The sequence below is a fragment of the Sinocyclocheilus grahami genome, unplaced genomic scaffold (genome assembly GCF_001515645.1).
Source record: "Sinocyclocheilus grahami isolate Dianchi unplaced genomic scaffold, SAMN03320097.WGS_v1.1 scaffold2775.1, whole genome shotgun sequence".
Lineage (NCBI taxonomy): Eukaryota > Metazoa > Chordata > Actinopteri > Cypriniformes > Cyprinidae > Sinocyclocheilus > Sinocyclocheilus grahami.
Genome location: NW_015507952.1, coordinates 52,117 through 71,916, shown reverse-complemented (window position 1 = coordinate 71,916; position 19,800 = coordinate 52,117). Strand labels below are relative to the sequence as shown.

Here is a 19,800-nt window from a genome sequence, read left to right as displayed (position 1 = left end):
ACCCTGCTCCGGAGTAGGAGCTAATTTGGTTCTCAAAAAAAGGCATTCCGGGACTAAAATCACACCCAGTTCCGGTGGTGCGAACACGCCGAAAAGTGGGTAGTTCCACAATTAGTTCTGGTACTATGAAAAGGTTCCTGCGGTGCGAAAGGCCCTAATGAGAGCACATACAAAACATGTAATATTTCACATAATTCTGGACCTAACTAGCAAAGAACAAATCACCACATATGTTTCACATAATTGCAAAATCTCTTGAGAGTAAATGTACACAAAACCACCCAGAGATCTTGTAAATGCAAAAAAATGCTGGGTAACTGACAGGACAAATATATAAAGTGAGAGGATTTCTTTTTAGTCAGGTGTGTGTGTGTGTGTGTCTCTTTTGTTGCTCACAGGCTTTTCACAGGATGTCACAGAGATACAGAGGAACCCTCACAAACTACAAATCCAGCATAGAGAGGTTCAGTGAATGTGGAGCTGAATGTGTGTAAGTGTGTGAGTGTGTCAGAGATGCTGTAGAAGGACAGAGTGCCAGCAGACCAGTCCAGATACACTCCTACTCTCTTAGAGGAGCGCAAAGGGACATGTATGACAGTGAACTTCTTATTGTGACGAACAGTAAAACCAAAATCGGAGCAGATCAGACTCCAAGAATTTTTATTGGATCCAAACCAACAATCATCACTCCCTCCATTCCTGCGGATACCTTTATATGTGACGGACATATCAGCATCATGTCCACTCCATTCAGCCTCCCAGTAACAGCGTCCAGACAGACTCTCTCGACACAGAACCTGACTACACTCATCAAACCTCTCTGGATGATCAGGATATAACTGATCCTCTTTCACATGTATCACCTTTTTGTTCTCCTCGGACACAATGAGATGAATGTTTGCTGTGTTTAGATCCAGTGTGAGATCACAGGCATCTAAATAAGAAAAAAGAAAGAATATTGGTAACACTTTACAATAAGGTTCCATTAGTTAATGTTAGTTAATGTAATAACTAACTAATGTAATAATGTAATATGAGCAATGAACAATACATTTATTACAGTTTTTATTAATCTTTGTTAATGTTAGTTAATTAAACTACAGTTGTTCACTGTTAGTTCGTTAATTCACAGTGCATTAACTAATGTTAACAAGCACAACTTTTTATTTTAATAATGCATTAGTAAATGTTGAGATTAATATTAACTAAGATGAATAAATGCTGTAGAAGTATTGTTCATTGTTAGTTCATGTTAACTAAAGTAGTTAACTAATGTTAATTAATGAACCTTATTATAAGTGTTACCAGAACATTTATATCAAAACAACAACAATCACTAAAAGTGTGTGTCTGTGTGCAGATGTACATTTGTGTAGTCCTGCTGTAATCCTGAATTCTCCTCCATGATCCACACTATAAAACACACAGAATGTCACATTCTAATATGACAAACACACACACACACACACACACAGCAGTGTGATTATTTCTGCTCAACATACTTGAGTTTGTCTAGTGTGCAGTTTGGATGGCTGAGTATCTCAGACAGCAGCTTGACTCCTGAATCTCCGGGGTGATTGTAGCTCAGATCCAGCTCTCTCAGGTGTGAGGGGTTTGAATTCAGAGCTGAAGACACATAACCACAGCCTTCTTCTGTCACCATACAGCCAGACAACCTACAAATACACACAGCAACAGTCCATATGACATCTGTTTGGTTTGGCAATCAGACATATATGGAAATATTTGTATCTGTACTCTTTGAGATTTTATATTTGATTATATCATTCATATGTAATTTGACTAGGCATAACATTTATCTAACACGCTACATGTAATAATTACCAAAAAAGTAATGATGAGGCGAAAGACAAACAAACACACATTACTGCACCAATTTACTACTACTACTTCCAAGAACTATAAAGAGTCATGAAAGCTATTTGAACATTTACTTAGACTCATTTTGAAGAAAACAGCCCCAACAAGCCTATTTTCTTGTCTGTGAGCTTGCATGGACAAAAGTCCCTCCCAAGGTTATTTTCGTAAACGATAACTGAAACTAAGACTAAAACAAGATTTTCGTAAACTGAAATAAAATTTAAATTTCAAAATAAATGAAAAACTAAAACTAAACTAACCTAACAACAGCAATTGAAAAACGAACTAAAATAAAATAATAATTAGCAAAAAATCAATAATCGTGTTCGTGATTTAACAAGCTCTCATTCTGTGCCAGAAAGTCTGACCTGTGGTTGTTTAGGGAAATACCTGTAGATGGAGCTTCATGCACGTGAGCCTAAGCGGCTATTCTATTCACAGAGAATGCGTTTTTGCATTTAAAAAACAAGATGCGGGAAATGAAATGGGAAATAAATAACTATAAAATATGACATGGGAAATAATAATGATGCACACCCTACAGCGCACGTATGTTTAAAAGCGTGCTTGACGTGCGAGAACAACATGAGAGTGAGTTTACAGACACAGAATTAAAATTTTTGGATGAGGTGAATAGTCATTTACAATTACTATGGCAACGTCCGCCTCAAGTCCATGACACGAGCACCGCTTTGACCGAACAAAACGCATCCAAAATGAGAGAAAGCGGCAGCTGCGCGGTGTTTTCACCGCTTGCTGTGTCCTGTGTAGCTTTAGAACTGGGATTGATTGCGTTGCTAAACTGAAGCACGTGCATGCTGGAGTGGCTCGTCAAAGTAAAGTGCAAACATAATTTAAATCACCATATCACATTTAGTTTTGAGTAGAATGAGGTTTCAAAGCATTTTAGATTGTTTCTTTTTTTTATTGTGTACGTTCATAGAGGGAGAGACAGGATATACAGTAGTGTACACCGGTGGCTCGTCTGTGCAAAAGATCCAACAAATGAATGCACTGAAAACACAGATGGACAAAAATAAAGTTTAAAGAGTTTCAATGACGATTACAAAGAACAGGTTTCCTCAAATCCAGCACTGGAGGGTCATTGTAAAAAAAAAAACTAGCTTTCTAGTAACTCTGAAAACCTTGATTAGCTTGTTGTTTGTAAGCTATTGGCATGTTTAACAAGATTTTATCTTTAATATGAATGAATATCAACATGAATATGAATAAATACATTTTATACATATAAATAGCATATTTTTGCGTTTTGTTCAATTGTAAAGAATTATTTTATTTTCATTATTAAGAGGTTTGCACAAGAGTTAACTGTAAACTGTGCAAACATTCAACTTTGCTAAAATTAAATGTCTTGCTTTGGTCTACACTGGAAGTGTTCCATTAACTCTGCTAAACTATAATTACTAAAACTGAAACTAAAATATATAAAAACTAAATAGAAATGTGTTCAAAAAATAAAATAAAAACTAAACTAAAACTAACAAAACCATTAATTCAGTTTAGTTTAACTTTTAAAACGATATTAAAATAAAATTTGAATTTAAAAATTCAAAACTATAATATCCTTGGTCCCTCCTAATATGTCTCAGGTGTTCAGATCAAAACATGCAATGCAACCATAAATGACAATTTATGGATTGGAAAATATATATACATATATATATAAATAAATATATAAATATATATTGGAAAATAAGTTAATGATGACAAATTATGTCAAAGCTGATGATCGCAAGTTTAGACACTTCCATAAAGCTTGTAGTCCATTTAAAGGCAGAGATATCCTTTTCATAACCTGGTGAGGCAGATGCATTAAGCATAACTCAGATTATTAGGATTACCCTCACTTTTTTCTGGGGTTAGAAAAGACTACATAAAAGGTGCTTTGACATGGAATCCATTTAGGAAGACCTCATTTATCAAAGTGATACTGAATGTTGCAGTTACCCCAGCAATGGCTCGGTAAGAGAAACTTATGCGGAAAAGAAGACTGATTTTGAACTTTTGGACCTTGACATATGCACAACAAATCCACAAATTCTCATGTGCATTTATGAATTTGCATTTGTGTTACAGTTTAGACTTGAGTGGCCACCAGCACACCTCACAAACAAATATAATAAAGTGCTAATAACTTTTTTTTAAGCCACACCCCGGAGCTTACATCTTACAAATACTTCAGGTTGGACACCATTGTGATGAACAAATAATTATGTAAGAAGGCGGTTTGAAAATGGAAAGAGATTCCTTTTGGTACCTTTGAAAGTGCAAGAGCAGTATTTATATATTTTTTACATTATATATCTCAGATTTGTTGATTTGTTCAGATATGTGGGTAAGGGGTCTTTAAAAATTAAGGTGTGTCTAATTCTGTCTGAAATCCAAAAAAAGTGCCTTAGTTAAACAGTTAAAAGCCCAAACATTTCAGTGAAAGATTAGAGCAGGGGTGATAAATTTAGCTCCTGGAAGGCCACAAAGTTTAATTCCAACACTGCTTAAACACATACATTTGTATTTCTCAAATAATACTGAATGGCTTATTGATCAGCTGGATTAGATGCATTTAATCAGTGCCAACGCTAAACACTGCAGGACTGTGGTACTCAAAGAACTGAGTTTTGTACCAGTGGTGTTTGACAGACAGGAAATATCTGCTAGCCATAGTTATGAAACACGAACCTTAGTATGTTTAGTTGGCAATATGAACTCTTCAGTCCAGCAGAGAGCAGCTTTACTCCGGAATCTTGCAGGTCATTGTTACTGAGGTCGAGCTCTCTCAGACAAGAGTTTGATGATTGTAGAACTGAAGACAAACTTTCACAGCACTTACCAGTGAGATTACAGATGACCAATCTAAACAGAACAATAAAGCAGGAAGTAATTAACTCTTGTCACAACATCCATTAACTGGCTGACAGACTTGAACTGATCTGTGGGGTTCTGAAAAAACTGAATTTATGTAATCAAACATTTACATTATTAATTTGATCCAATATGACATAAAAAAAAGTTCTTGTATTCCTTATTTCTATTTAAATTTAATTTTGAAAATTATTGCCATTTGTAGAGGTATATTACAGTACAAGCACATTGGAATGCTTGTGCATTTCTCAGAGTCAGCTTTTAGAGAAAAGTAAGGAGCAGTACATTAAGGGAGAAAGAATAAGTTATATTGTACAATCTTAACTGTACATAAATAATATGGCACAGAACATACATTTTGCACAGGACCAGTAATATTGCACACAAAAATAACAAATTAATACACTGTTGTACATGATTATACGTGGTCGATCACAAAACAAAACATTATATATGAGGGTTGGGGGGTTATCTAAATGAGTTGGATGTTAAGTGTTTAATTATTTATAGGAACGGGAATTACTGAAAGGATGTTAATTGTTCAAAGTGATAGATGACTGTGGAATGGGGTACTTCTTTCTCTCCTTAATGTCTTGTGCCACTAACCTGACTGTGGCTGAAAAGAAGCTATTATACAAACGGGCATTGTGAGTGCTGATGCTTACAGGCCTACGGTGTCTCAAGTTGTAGCCTGTGTCCACCCACTTGAACAGAGCATAGGCTGGGTGGTGTTTATCACTTAGGATGCTCTATGCTTTCCTCCTGCAACACTGTGTGAAAATAATGTCCATAGATGGGGAGGTTAGAGCCGATGACCCTCTCTGCAGTTTTTATGACCCGTTGCAGCGATTTCTTCTCAGCCAGAGTGGTGCTGCCATACCACACTGTAATTCCGCTGGTGAGGATGCTCTCAACAAGGCCTCTGTAGACATGGATGAGGGGTTGACATCTCAGTCCACATATTCACAGTCCTTACTGTGTCTGGATCTGCTTTGAGCCTCTTTGTGTAGGTGGGCTGTAGCAGAATAGTGAGGTGATCACATTTCCCAAAATGTGGCTTGGAGACAGCAGTATAAGCACGTCTAATGTTGCCATAGCATTTATTCAAGGTGCTGTTTCCCCTGGTGGGGAAGTTAACAAACTGGTGAAATTTAGGGATGCTTTTCTGGAGATCACAATGATTAATGTCTACTAAAATAATAATAGCAGCACTTGGATATAAGTTTTCATGCCTGCTGATCCTGTCATACAGTTCTTTAAGAACGTTATCCTCTTTGACCGAGAGAGGAATATACACTGTACTTAATATAACGCACTGCAGTTCTCTAGGCAAATAAAATGGTCTGCACTTCAGAGTAATATACTCCACGTTTTCAGAACATGACCGTGCTATTACTGTGTAATCGGTGCTCCAGGATTGTTTGATGAGGATAGCTGTTCCTCCCCCGCAAGTTTTACAGCATTCCATAGCACTGCGGTCGACTCTGTAAACAGCATAGCCTGCCGGTGTTATGGTTTTGTCGGGGGTCCTCTGCCCGAGCCATGGGGGTGGGACTGGCGCTGCATGCCCGAGACAGGAACGGGAGGGGGTGCTGCGGGGCGGCGGCTCACTAAATATAGCTTGACTCTGAGAAATACGCTATGTCGCACACAAGGGAGCGTCATGTTGGAAAGAAAAGTTTATATATTTTAAGGCTTTTGTTAAGAAAAGAAATCTGCCTGATATGAATATTAAACTGAAGTCCCCTTCAGGTCTGCCCTGACCTTTGCTTTTCTTGTGGATTACTCTTTGACCTGTGCCTTGGATGTTTTTGTTTGCTGGTGTTTGTCCCTGCCTGTTCTGATTACGCTCTATGGAATAAAGCCTTGCTTTTGGATCCCCAGCTTCGTCGACACGACTCCCTTCGTTACAGAATCACCAGCCATACCCGGATCCAGTGGCTTTGTGAGTGTTTCCAGACCAGCTAACATGAACCCAGTCACACAGCTCATGCGTCTTTGACAGGGGAATCAACCGATTGAAAAGTATGTAGTGGAATTTATTGAACTGGCTCACTTAACCTCATGGGACGAGATATGTTTAATGATTTATTTTTTTTGCAGAGGGCTTTCCGAGCCGCTCAGCTCCCTAATGCCACTACATGACTCTAATTGGACATTTGTACATTATATTGACATTGCATTGCAAATGTGTGATTCCCCTCTCACTGTGGGAGAAGCAGAATCTATGTACAAGATGGCTGCCTTCCCAGAGCCAAGTCTAGTCACAGCTGATCTTCCTGATTCTCGTCACGTCACAGCTGATCATTGAGAGTCTCGTCCCGTCATAGCCGCCGTTTCAGAGTCTCGTCCCATCATGGCCACCGTTCCAGAGTCTTGTCCCATCATGGCCACCGTCCCAGAGACTCTTCACGCCATGTCGACCATGCCCAGTTCCTCAAGGTCAGTCCCAAGGCGTCCGAGACTGGCATCCAGTGTGGAGGATCCACCGCTGGTTTTGGCCAGAGCAGCGGGCATCCCAAGGGCCTCAGCACTGGTCCTCACAGAGACTGTTTCCCTGGGCTCAGTGCTCCCTGTAATGGCAGTAACCATCCTGTGTGTTTGGGCTACTCACTGCTGTTACCCCTCCTGAGGCCGCTCCAGTCCACGAGTCCGTGCCAGACCCTGCTCCAGCCCTCGAATCAGCTCCTGAGGCCACTCCAGTCCACAAGTCCATGCCAGAGCCTGCTCCAGTCCTTGAATCAGCTCCTGAGCTTACTCCAGTCCATGAGTCTGTGCCAGAGCCTGCTCCAGTACTTGAGTCTGCTCCAGTTCCCTCGTCACGGCCAGGAGTGCTGTTCCCTGTCCCAATGACTCCAGTTCCACCGAATCTGCCCCGGCTCGGTTACCAGTTACTTCAGAAATCAAATACTTTACGTTTGCGTTAGCTCTCGTGTTGAGCTATTTTGTCTGCAGCCATTAATGACATGTGAAATAAAACGTCATCATATTTTAAAGAAGAGTGGCTTGATTAAGTGGTGGAAAAAGCGGATGATGGGCACAGAACGGTAACAAAACTCTACTACAAACTCTACTATATAGGGATGTTTTAGATAACTGCAAAATAATTCACATGTTCACGTTTTTTAAAAATAGTTATTGAACATATTTGTTTTTTATATTATATTGACCTCAAAAAAAGAATTCATGAGCAATAACTGCTTAATTTTTTATATTAGCTGTATAATATAATTAGAATTTTACTGTACTACATGAAATTTAAAAAACTAATAATAATAGAATTTATTGGCAACACGGCACTGTAAAAAAATGTTTTCTCAGGTGACCTAAAATGTGCATCATTTAGTTACATCAAGGGTAAAATCAAATGTAAATAGAACATTAAAGTTACAACAGACAATATACAAGACAGTAATGGTATACACAATGACCAAAGGATATGGGTATTCAATCAAAGAAAGGTTTTCCTATGAATTAATTAGAGAACAGTCCATTTCTCTGGGCATTGTGTGTCTTTCTCATGAGTAAAATGAGGGAGTTTCTCCCCTGCATTCCTTTTAGGCCATAAAACCAGTGATATCATGATTAGTTGTCATGGTGATCAAGGTGGGGGATGGTGTTCAGCCGAAGCCCTGGCATCCAGTCTATTGAATGAGGGGACTGTGACGATTTGTTAATCTAATGAATAATTGATTTGTTAAATCAAATAAAAATTAGTGTGTCAGATTGGTCGAGACGCTACAAGTATAAAGCATGTTTTTGCTCAGGTGGCTGAAATGTCCACTCAATACAGAAAAGTTTTGCTCAGCAAGAAAAAAATAGAGGGAACATTGCTCATGACTGCCATAAGACTGTTGTAGTAGCAATAAAAAAGCAAAACTGTAATAGGAGACCCATAAATTTGTAATGCAATTATGTTTAACATAAACTAAGCATAATTGTCATGTGCCATAAAGTATGTTTTGATCATACTTGATAATACTTTGATAATAAAAAACAAACAAATCTCTGTTGCAGCAGCCAGATGAAAACTATTATGAAATTTCAAGGGCCAAGTGTTTTAGTTGGTCACTAATTACGATGAAATTTAAACTACTATTTTCAACAAAACATCAACATTTACTAAAGCCAAACCTCCGTTAATGCTCAATTAGAACTTTTGTACATGTATGAAAGAAATAAAGCCAAACTCATGCTAAATTTTATTTTACTATGCAAGGGAAAGAATCTGCTAGCCATAGTTATGAAACACCTATTCATACACACATTTCAACATAGTGAGTGAGTGAATGTGAAAGTCAAACCTCAGAATGTTCAGTTGACAGTGTGAACTCTTCAGTCCAGCAGAAAGCATCTTCACTCCTGAATCCTGCATATCATTGTTACTCAGATCCAGCTCTGTCAGACGGGAATTTGATGATTGTAGAGCTGAAGACAAACCTTCAAAGTGTCGATCAGAGAGACCACATCCAGTAAGTCTGTAAAAGAGCATGACATGTCTGAAAGTTTATGATGAGACACAGACTCCTAATCATCATCACTACTGCCATTAGCTCAGCATCACAGTATTAAACTTGCATTTTGCATAACACTCTCTGTTTACCTTCTCACAGTGCTAAAATATTACAGTGATATTTTTTATACAGTAGCTGCATTTATATAACATAAGACCATTTTTACAATTCAGTAATACCTCAAGCTCATTACTATTTACATTGGGTCAATCATCAAACTACAGGAAATATTTCTGCTAATCTGATCTTCTTTTAATCTCTTTCCTTTAATCACAAGCACTATTACAATTGTTATTACATATATTTGTGAATGTGAAAGTCAAACCTCAGTATGTTCAGTTGACAGTGTGAACTCTTTAGTGCAGCAGAGAGTAGCTTCACTCCTGAATCCCGCAAGTCATTGTTACTGAGGTCAATCTCTCTCAGACAGGAGTTTGATGGTTGGAGAGCTGAAGACAAACTTTCACAATGCTGACCAGAGAGACCACATCCAGCAAGTCTGTAACAGAGGATGACATGTTTTCTGTATTCTGTGCATGACAATGTAATAGTCTTTTATTCATCACATAATAATATGAAGGTCTTTGAACACAGATCATGATTGATCAAGAGGCCATCTAAATATATAGGTAAGCTGGAAGTGTGTGATGAAGCACAGTGAGAAGGGTCTGGCTGCAGACTTGCACTTGCACCCTTTGACTTACACTCTCTGACTTGCATTCACCACCTGCATTCTCAGCTGACTGAAACACCACCTATCAATGCAATGGTCTAATTTTTGGTTGGTTACAATTGCAAGTCCATTATCCCTATGAGCCTTATGTGTTATTGAACCAATTCATGATGGATTTAAAGACAGCCAGCAATGTGATTGGTACTGTCTAAAATACTGTGTACGAAGGAACGACACCAAGGTAATGGAAGTTATTGAAGGCTGAATTTTCAGAGGACAGGAATGATGCTGGAACAGCTGAAAGCTAGAATCCTCCAGGTTTGTTTTTGTGCAGATATTTTTATGCTTTTATATTGCTTAAACAAGTTGGTGATAAAATGAAACAATTTTGTCAAACTGAATCAGAAAATCCATGAGTAGCAGTTCCTCTTTGTATTTGATTTTCTTTTTGGAAATGTATAATCCAGTAAAATTTGTAAGAATAGTTGGAACTGTTTTGGAGGATTTGTTCTTTGTTTTTATTTTGTATTTTTGTCATGTCTGTCTATTGTCATAATTGTATTTGTTCTGTAACAAAAGTTATTGGTAACGCTACATTAATTCCCTTTTTGATTAACTATTAACACTTGTTAATCAAATTGATTAATGAGAATTGATTCTCTTTATGACTAATATCTCATTTACAAACGCATTATAAATCACTGATAAGCAGTTATAAATGCATGAATAAAAAGGGTGATTTTAATGCAATACCTGTCAAATAGTGAGCCATTTTAACTCACATGTTATAAATGCATAATAAATATATTTACTCATACTTTTTTTCACTCAAAACCAGATTCTTGATTTATTTCATGATGCAGCAAAAATAGATTATTACAGTGAGACTGAAGGGTGTTGTATTTATGTTTTTCTTATTTATATCTAATGACTCGTATCACTTACAATTTTTCTTACCAGAAGCTACTCTGTATCTTACCCATGGTACTTGGCAAAAGTTCATGATGCCTATCCACAGCAATGATTAAAAACTGATAGGGGACGTAAAAGCACAACCATGACTTCATGAGATATTAATAAAGAAAATTTTAATTCCAATATTAGTTATTTGTGAACCTTAATCTAAAGTTAACACCTGTGAACCATTTATTAATGAGTCAAGTATAAAAGTTAATAGCATGTGAAATTGAACCTTAATGTAAAGTGAACACCTGTGAACCATTTATTAATGAGTTATAAAAGTTAATAACCTGTGAAAGTGAACCTTAATTTAAAGTGAACACCTGTGAGCCATTTGTTAATGAGTTTTATTACACGACTCTGTGGAATACTTGATTCTGATTGGTCAGTCACAACATTCCGAGGTATGTTATCCCTCTATAACAACCGGTAAAAGTTAATAACACCGGCTCATCCGGGTTACTGAAGTCCGCGCTATATGTATATGTATATGTATATATATATATATATAAATTATTTAATTATGTCATCCTGGTATCGCAGACTCGCTCTCTCATTTCATACAAACACAGCTGCTGCCATTTTGCCACAATTGTTTTGGACTCTGTAATGGGTTATAAGATAACTAACATACTGGTAAGATTTTAAAACAGTTTTGTCTTAAATAATTATGGCAATAAAAGATAATGATTTATGTGGTGAAATGTTGTGTAATAAGGGGTTTGACTGCACTGTATCCCTTAAATGTTTGTCTAGTTTGAACTTGCCGCTTACTAGCAACTGCTGTCTTCACAGATGCTTTGCGTTCAAATATTTCAACTCAAATCAATATTTTGTGTCTAATTATATACTTATGTGGCAAGTAGCCGTGCAATACACAGGATCATGTACCTCCAGACGGTTGTTATCACAAAATAACTCCCAACAGGGTGATCAAGACCCTGACGCGAAGCGGAAAACTGTTTCAACTTGCTCAGTATTTTAATCTCACATAATGTTTACTGATTTTACGGGTAAGCTAACTGCAAGGTGACATTACAGAATATGTTTTTCAAGTGTTTATATGTGTAATCGCTTTGTTAGTTCCAATTAATTAGTTACCATACAAATAAATAACCACACTGTCACTCCTGTGGACTGTTCGCTCGCACACAGGTACTGCAAGTGTGGATGGTCAAATACTCAAGTTACAATGGGCTTTATTATGATATCAGAAATCGTTACTGTTTGCTCATTAATATGATAATGTTCTGTAACGGTTCCAGGGCCGCTGCTGGCCAAATGGGTGCCCTAAGCAGAATTGTATTGTTGTGAATCGGTTGAATGAATGAATAAATGACTCACTCATTAAAACAGATATTTGCCGCCACCTAATGGTGGTTTAGTCATTTAAAAGTATCACTGCATTTTTTGGATGGATGAAGACTGCAATCAAGGTAAAGACGATTGTGGTGGCGAGCAGGAGTCGTACGGTAAGCACGTGTGAGTCCGTTATAATAATACATGTATGAGTGCTCTTGACGCACTGATCGCACATTGTATTTATGCACAGGCACAGACATTTCCGTACATTCACGCTGTTTCCACACACATTCACGATATTTTGATTTGTCATGTGTAAGTTGCTGTGTTTAGTTATACTGAATGGATCCGTGTACTGTAGTAGATATATGCAGTCAGCAGGCGGTTGGTTTAGTTTTTTTTGGCATCACCATGTGGTCCTGTTCGGTATTGCAACTTGACTTCTCTCTTCTGTAAAAAAAGCTCTTTGCTGTTGCACTGTACACATACTAATCAAATCTGATTTTTGTGTATGTACTTATATGGGCTCTTTATATCAATTGGTTCTTTTGTGTCTTTTTGGAGTTTCTAAGTGCCCTTTTTTGTAAAGATCTAAATTTATCTTGAAAAAATCTTGCAGAAAATACAGATTTTTGAGAATCACCCTTCAATCTTTAGGTTTACTTGATGACAAAACAAACATTTGAAACAAGATAAATTGTCTATGCTTTAATTCGTGAAGTGTTTAATTGTGATTAATCACAGAAAAAAGGGTGTTTAAGACTAAAAATTGTAATCTATTGACAGCCCTAATATATATATATATATATATATATATATATATATATATAAATTATTTACAAGTGTAGATTTACACAAAGTACAATTTCATACATGTTAAACTAACAATTATTTTGGTAATCAAGTAATTGGTCCAGTATTTTGACGATTAATCGAATAATCTGATAGTTTTTTTGTGGTAATAAAAACAGACCTAAGTGAACAACAGCCTTTAAAATGATTTAAAATATGAATATAATGACAACGATGCAATATTAATTGATTCAAATAAAGTATCAAATGCAAGTAATTTTATGGTTTTGTTGAACAACATTGTTAAAATACGTAATGGAAAAAAGTCACTTATATTATTTGTATTACATTACATGCAAATGCCTGCAAAGGGCACCAATGGCCATTGATTGTTTTTAATACTTTTTTTTTTCTTTCCCTTTACAGTGTGATCAAATCCTTGTTCAATATTGGCCAAACATTTAATTCAAATGTCCACATAATCTTTAATGTTTGGCCACTTCTTTACGATGGAAATGCTACAGCCACTTTAATTTCTTGAACAAGAACAAGTGGACATCAGAACATGGAAACTCAGAGAGAGGGTTTAAAATTCTATTTTGAAATCGCAATGCACAATAATTCACATATTTAGAAACATACTGATGTATTCTCCGGTGTTAGCATAGGTTCATAAATGATAGCACTATGCTATGCTATATTATGATTATTTTTAAATAGTTTTAATATATTGTGCAGCCTTAGAAAATAGTCTAATAATGTGCCATGTGAGCTTACTGTTTTCAACATTAAATGCTTTTTTTTATTTATGTGTATATTTACACTTGTGTTTATGGTAATATTGATATGGAATGAACGGTTTTTTTTTTTTGAGCAACAAAGATGATGCCCCCCTGGAAGTTGGTGCCCTACGTAAACTGCATACTCTGCATATAGGGAGCAGCGGTGCTGAACGGTGCTTGATTTAATGATTATTTAAAAATTGTTAAATATAAATGTTATATATTTATTTTTTAAATATAAATAATTAGGTGCCTTTATTCAGCTTGCATTTATCACATATTTATTGTTGTACAGATGTGATACTTAGTTATAATTTAGTGGAATACTTGATTGTTTTTCTGAATTATTTAATGTGAGTTTACTTGTATAAGCCACTTTTTGTGTGCAGTTCTGTTCAGTAATGAAGTTTCAAGTTTATTGTTTGTCAATGTTTACTGATATAGTGCACCAACAATAAAATAAATTTCACCAGGAAAGAAACTCTCCTCTGTGTGTGCATTAATAATTAATAAATGATTAGTGTGTCCACTTTACTTTAAAGTTCACTTTCACAGGTTATTGATGTTCATAACTCATTACTAAATGGTTCACAGGTGTTCACTTTATATTAAGGTTCTCTTTCACAAGTTACTAATGTTTATATCTCACTAATAAATAGTTTTTTAAATCGAGGTTCACTTTCACAGGTTACTAACATTTATAGCTCAGTAATAAATGGTTCACAGGTGCTCGCTTTATATTAAGGTTCATTTGGACAGGTTTATAACTCATTAATGGTTCTTCACAGGTAACTAATATTGGAATTAAAACATTTTCTTCATATTTATTTAAAATATCTATGAGCTGATATGCGATGGGAATAATGGGAGAAGAATGGGATTGGAAATCTGTAGATTTCAACTCAGGTCATTTGTCTCACAAATTTGGTAACACTTTATTTTAAGGACCAAATTTGAGCTATTAATTAGTTGCTTATTAGAACACATATTACTAGCATATTGGCTGTTTATTAGTACTTATAAAGCACATATTAATGCCTTATTCTGCATTACCGTATTTTAGATGCCTTAATCCTACACCTTACTTAAACTTAACAACGACCTTACTAACTATTAATAAGCAGCAAATTAGGAGTTTGTTCAGGGAAAACTCTTAGGTAAATGTGAATGTGTTCCCTATTCTAAAGTGTTACCAAAAATGTATATCCCCTATCCTTATGCTCCACGCCACTGCTCCTGTCAACAGCAGGGATTCTTTTGTAATTTTGTCTAGCTCAACCAGACAATGGTGGGCAGATTTAGTGTAAATAGCCCCTGCCAACATGGCGTCAATAGACATTCTGTGTAATGAACAGATCATTTGTCACATTTGTGTAATATAAATAAAAATAGTTGTGATTTGTCTGCAGCTAAAAAATCAAACTAATTCAAACTATTTTTTTCCTGTGATAACATAACTGAATACTCACAGAGCTTTTCTGCAGTTGATCACAGCTGGTATCAGTCTTCTTCTCCCCTCATCTGACGTGTTGTATTTCATGAGATCAATCTCATCCAGCACCTCCTCTGACATCTGAAGCATGTAGGCTATTGCTGAGCAGTGAGCTGGAGAGAGTTTATTCTCTGAGTGTTTGTCTGATTTCACAAAATCCTGAATCTCTTGGTACAGAGTGTGATCTTTCACTTCCAGCAGACAGAGGAACAGATTGATGGATCTGTCAGCGGAGAGACTGTCATTTGTCTTGATTTCATCTTTAATGTACTGTGTGGTTTCTCTGATTGTCTCTGAGCTGTTTTCTGTGTTTGTCAGTAGATCCTGTAGGAGTTTTTGATTGGACTCCATTGAAATACCCAGCAGGAACCTCAAAAAAAGATCCAGGTGCCCATTTTCACTCAGAAGAGTTTGATCAACTGCTGTTGTTAGTAACCCATACAGAGAGAATTCATCAAACATCTGCTTATTATATACACAGTCATGATCATATTTATAATTTTCAGCCCACAATTTTAGTAATTCATTGTTCTTTACTACATATGAGTAAAACAGATAGAAAGCAGCGAAAAACTCCTGAACGCTCAGATGAATGAAGCTGTAGACTTTCCTCTGATGAATCACAGATTCCTCCTTAAAGATCTCAGTGCAAATCCCAGAATACACTGTGGCATCAGTGAGGTCTATGCCGCTCTCAATCAGGTCCTCCTCATAGAACATCACATTGCCCTTCATCAGCTGTTTGAAAGCCACTTCAGCAAGTTTCACAATCACTTCTCTGTTGGTCTGCAGGAGTTTCTCTGGATGTCTCTCTTCATACTTCTGTTTCCTCATGTTGATCTGAATCAGCAGGAAGTGGATGTACATTTCAGTCAGAGTTTGAGGGATTTCTGCACTCAGATCTTCTTCCAGGAGCTTCTAGCCACTGATGAAGTCTCAGTCACATCACACACTTTCTGAGCGTCTGAAAACATCAGTGTGATTCTGCTTTCATCCAGACCATCAAAGATGAACACAACTTTACACTCCTCATAAATCTGTGAGTCCAGATCTTGAAGTTCAGGATGAAAGTCCAGCAGAAGTCTGTGAAGACTGTACTGATGATCTCGGATCAAGTTCAGCTCTCGAAATGGAAGCACAAACATGAAATCTACATCCTGATTGGCTTTTCCCTCGGCCCAGTCCAGAATGAACTTCTGCACAGAGACGGTTTTTCCGATTCCAGCGATGCCTTTAGTAAGAACAGTCTTGATCTGCTCTTTCTCCTCAGATCCTGCTTCAGCTGAGGCTTTAAAGATGTCATTGCAGTAGATTGGAGTGTATTGTGAATGTTGTGTTCTGGCTGTTTTCTCCATCTGTAAAACCTCATGTTCTTCATTCACTCCGTCACTCTCTCCCTCTATGATGTAGAGCTGTGTATAGATCCTGTTCAGGAGGCTTTCATTCTCCTGGAGTTTCAGTCCCTCAAATAAGCTCTCATACTTGTTCTTCATGCTGGTTTTGTGATGGTCTTTGACTCTCTTTAGTTTACCATCAGCTGGTTCATGAAAATCTTGCAACAGGTCTCTAGTCTGATCATCTCTATCAACACAACAGAAACAAGAACTACAACACAAAGGAGAATGTCTATGAGTGGAAACATCTTTTAGTAAAACTACATTCAAAATCAGCTGAGACACAATAAACAGCTTTTTAAAATTACAGTTAGCAAAAGTTTCCCCATGTTTGTTTAAACTGTAAAACGTGTCTATAAAATGCTAATTTTCTCAAAAATTATCTGTATCTCATTACTTATTAAATAATGAAAATGACACTGTCACAGGGGTTGCAAAGACGAGAGCTGAGGTAAGGGTCTATTTAGAGAGAGAGAGAGAAAAAAAGAATAAGGCACTCAGGTACATGAACAGGAATGTAAACAAAACCAAACATTGACAAGAACAGACAAGGAACTGCACCAAACAGGAGAATACAAATACACAGTATAAATGGATAATAAAATAAGGAACACGTCAGATTAATCAATGAACCAATGAGTAAGTATAGCAACCAAGGACACTGGGATTAAACACGTAATGAAACTGAATTTAAAACAAAACTACAGACAAAAATGAAGGAGGATATAGTTTCACCTAGGGTTAAAGGTCACAACTCCATCACACAGATTAGGAGGCTGCCCTATGGATTCCTCACTCTTCATAGACACACAGCTGGGCTCTGGAGATGATGCTCTCTGGTTCTGGTAGTGAACAACATCCTCCTCCTCTTTTCTCCCCTCACAGAGACTCATTTTTAAGTTAGCATTGTCCTTTCTCTCCTTCAGTGCTATATGGATTACATTTTTAACATCTTATATTGAATATTTTGTTGTGCACGAGTTTCTAACAATCGTTTTCACAAACATACATACACAGACTGAGAAAAAAAGTCAAACTAATCAATGACCACCCTGAACTGCTGGGTTACAATGCATAACTTGAAGGGGTTATAGGATGCCCATTTTCCACAAGTCGATATGATTCTGTAGGGTCTTAATGAAAAGTCTATAACATAGTTTGGTTCAAATTTCTCAATGGTAGTGTAAAAAACACCTTTTTTACCCTGTCAAAAACAGCTCTTTTCAGGGCACGCCGTTTTTGTAGCATTTCCCTTTAAATGTTAATGAGCTCTGCTGACCTCGCCCCTTCCTTCAGAGCTGCTCTCAGAGAGACTGTTTACTTTAGCCGCATTCATCGTGAAACTTGTTAACTAGCACATTATTAGGAAAGATTCATTACAAAACATTATACTCACTTCTTCTGTAGATGAGGCTGGATCATGAATGATTCGCGCGAACATAGATGCATTTATGTAGATCGGGGAGCATTCCCTTCAGAAACAATGTAATCCACTGCGTCTTCAGCGGCTCAGATGTCGAGAGTAAATGACGACTGCTGTTCATTATTACATCCAAAAACAGAACACCTCAATCGCTTAGGAGTCATTCTTGTCTACATCTGCTCCGGCTGTGAACAATGGCGGACTGATGACAGCTGACTCAGGGCGGAGCTAAGGTAAGACACCAGTCCAGTCTGTGCTGAAACGCTACTGTCAATCAAACTATCGTGGGACAGGCATCTGAGATCGGCTCGATTTGAGAAAGGGGAAAACATTTAACCAGATTTGTAATTTTTTTTATCATTATAGGGTGGTTGTGTACACACACTGCCAACACACATTTCAGTTCAAACAACTTGTAAAAGTGCATGTAGCATCCTATGACCCCTTTAATAGTTGGGTTATTTTTAACAGCCTCTTATTTTTATAGATAACTTGTCATAAATTCAAACTCAAAGCAGCATTTATGGCAACTATTTAATTTAAAAAAAAATTTCCACAACTTCATGTCCTAAAGATACACACGAGGAAACTTCAGATTAAATATTATGATATAAAACTGCCTATCATTGAACTTACTGTGACGTGATGTTTTCAAAGGCGATCTCAAAAAACTTACCATTTTGCTCTGTGCTTTTCTTGTTCTGCTGATGGTATGTGTTTTTTTTTTCCTACAGAGGGTGTGTTTATGCAGGTCATGGCATGTCAAGCTGTGATGGGTGTGTTCTTGTTTTACTTCAGATTAAATAACTCACCTCAGTAATGGTAACAGTCACCAACTTAGCAGTAAGGAGGGTTCATCGCTGTACCACCAGCAGGAGAAATTAGAGGATCATTTTAAAAGTGTGTAAAATGTAACCTGTCATCAATCAATATTTATCTGATCCATGTTTGCTCCTTTTGAAACTATTCTAAGTTACATGTTAAATTCAGCAGGTTTCAGTTGACACACAAAAGCTCAGAAACCTGTTTTTATTTAAAAATAAGGTGTTATAAGGCGTTTGAACACAAATGTGTATCTACAGTGTGTGTAAACAACAAGCCTATAATAGACACGTGCCGGTATTCTGTAATGCGGTATGTAAGGGATAATCAACGGCTAGCCATGCTTTAAAAGATTTTAAATGCACGACGTGGAGGCAAAGAACCGCCCAACGCAAAGCGTTTGAGAGAGAGAGACAGAGAGAGATGACAGTTGTGTGTACCTGCTTGCTGCGTCTGCACGTCTCTCTGTACAAACAATTATTTCAAAAACATTTTACCACCTCGTTGCTGGGGAATATAATGTAGCGATCTAGTATCTAGGCTATTTTATTAATGAAAATCACAGGGAAGCGTTGACAACAAGTTTGTGTGTGTGTGTGCAGCTTAATCAGTAGGGGTGTAACGATTCACTCGTTTTCTTAATGCATTGATTACAAACCCTGACGATGCATATGCATCGATTTTGAAACATGATTTTTGAATCGTAAATCGCCGATTTCGGACTGTAATCGATTTAAAACGCTAAGAATCGAATGACTCGCGATTTCTATAGCGATTCAATGCTTTCAAAATATATACACATATTTCTACAAGCACGAATTAATGGAGACCTTGAACAGTGTTCGTGCCTCGCATCTCTCCTTCACGCGCTCCACTATTTCC

General features: G+C 37.0%; 1 protein-coding gene across 1 annotated transcript in view; it reads right to left on the bottom strand.

Moving 5' to 3' along the window:
- The window catches only part of LOC107575637 (NACHT, LRR and PYD domains-containing protein 12-like), a 22,295-nt gene extending 3,509 nt beyond the window's left edge, over positions 1-18,786 (bottom strand). Inside the window, 11 exon segments of the mRNA XM_016261998.1 lie at positions 415-934; positions 1,367-1,413; positions 1,503-1,676; positions 4,582-4,755; positions 9,069-9,242; positions 9,604-9,777; positions 15,257-16,197; positions 16,200-16,884; positions 17,409-17,590; positions 18,208-18,209; positions 18,773-18,786. Coding sequence (XP_016117484.1) covers positions 415-934; positions 1,367-1,413; positions 1,503-1,676; positions 4,582-4,755; positions 9,069-9,242; positions 9,604-9,777; positions 15,257-16,197; positions 16,200-16,884; positions 17,409-17,566 — 3,047 coding nt within the window. The 5' untranslated portion in view covers positions 17,567-17,590; positions 18,208-18,209; positions 18,773-18,786.
- Positions 18,787-19,800: the final 1,014 nt, after the last annotated feature.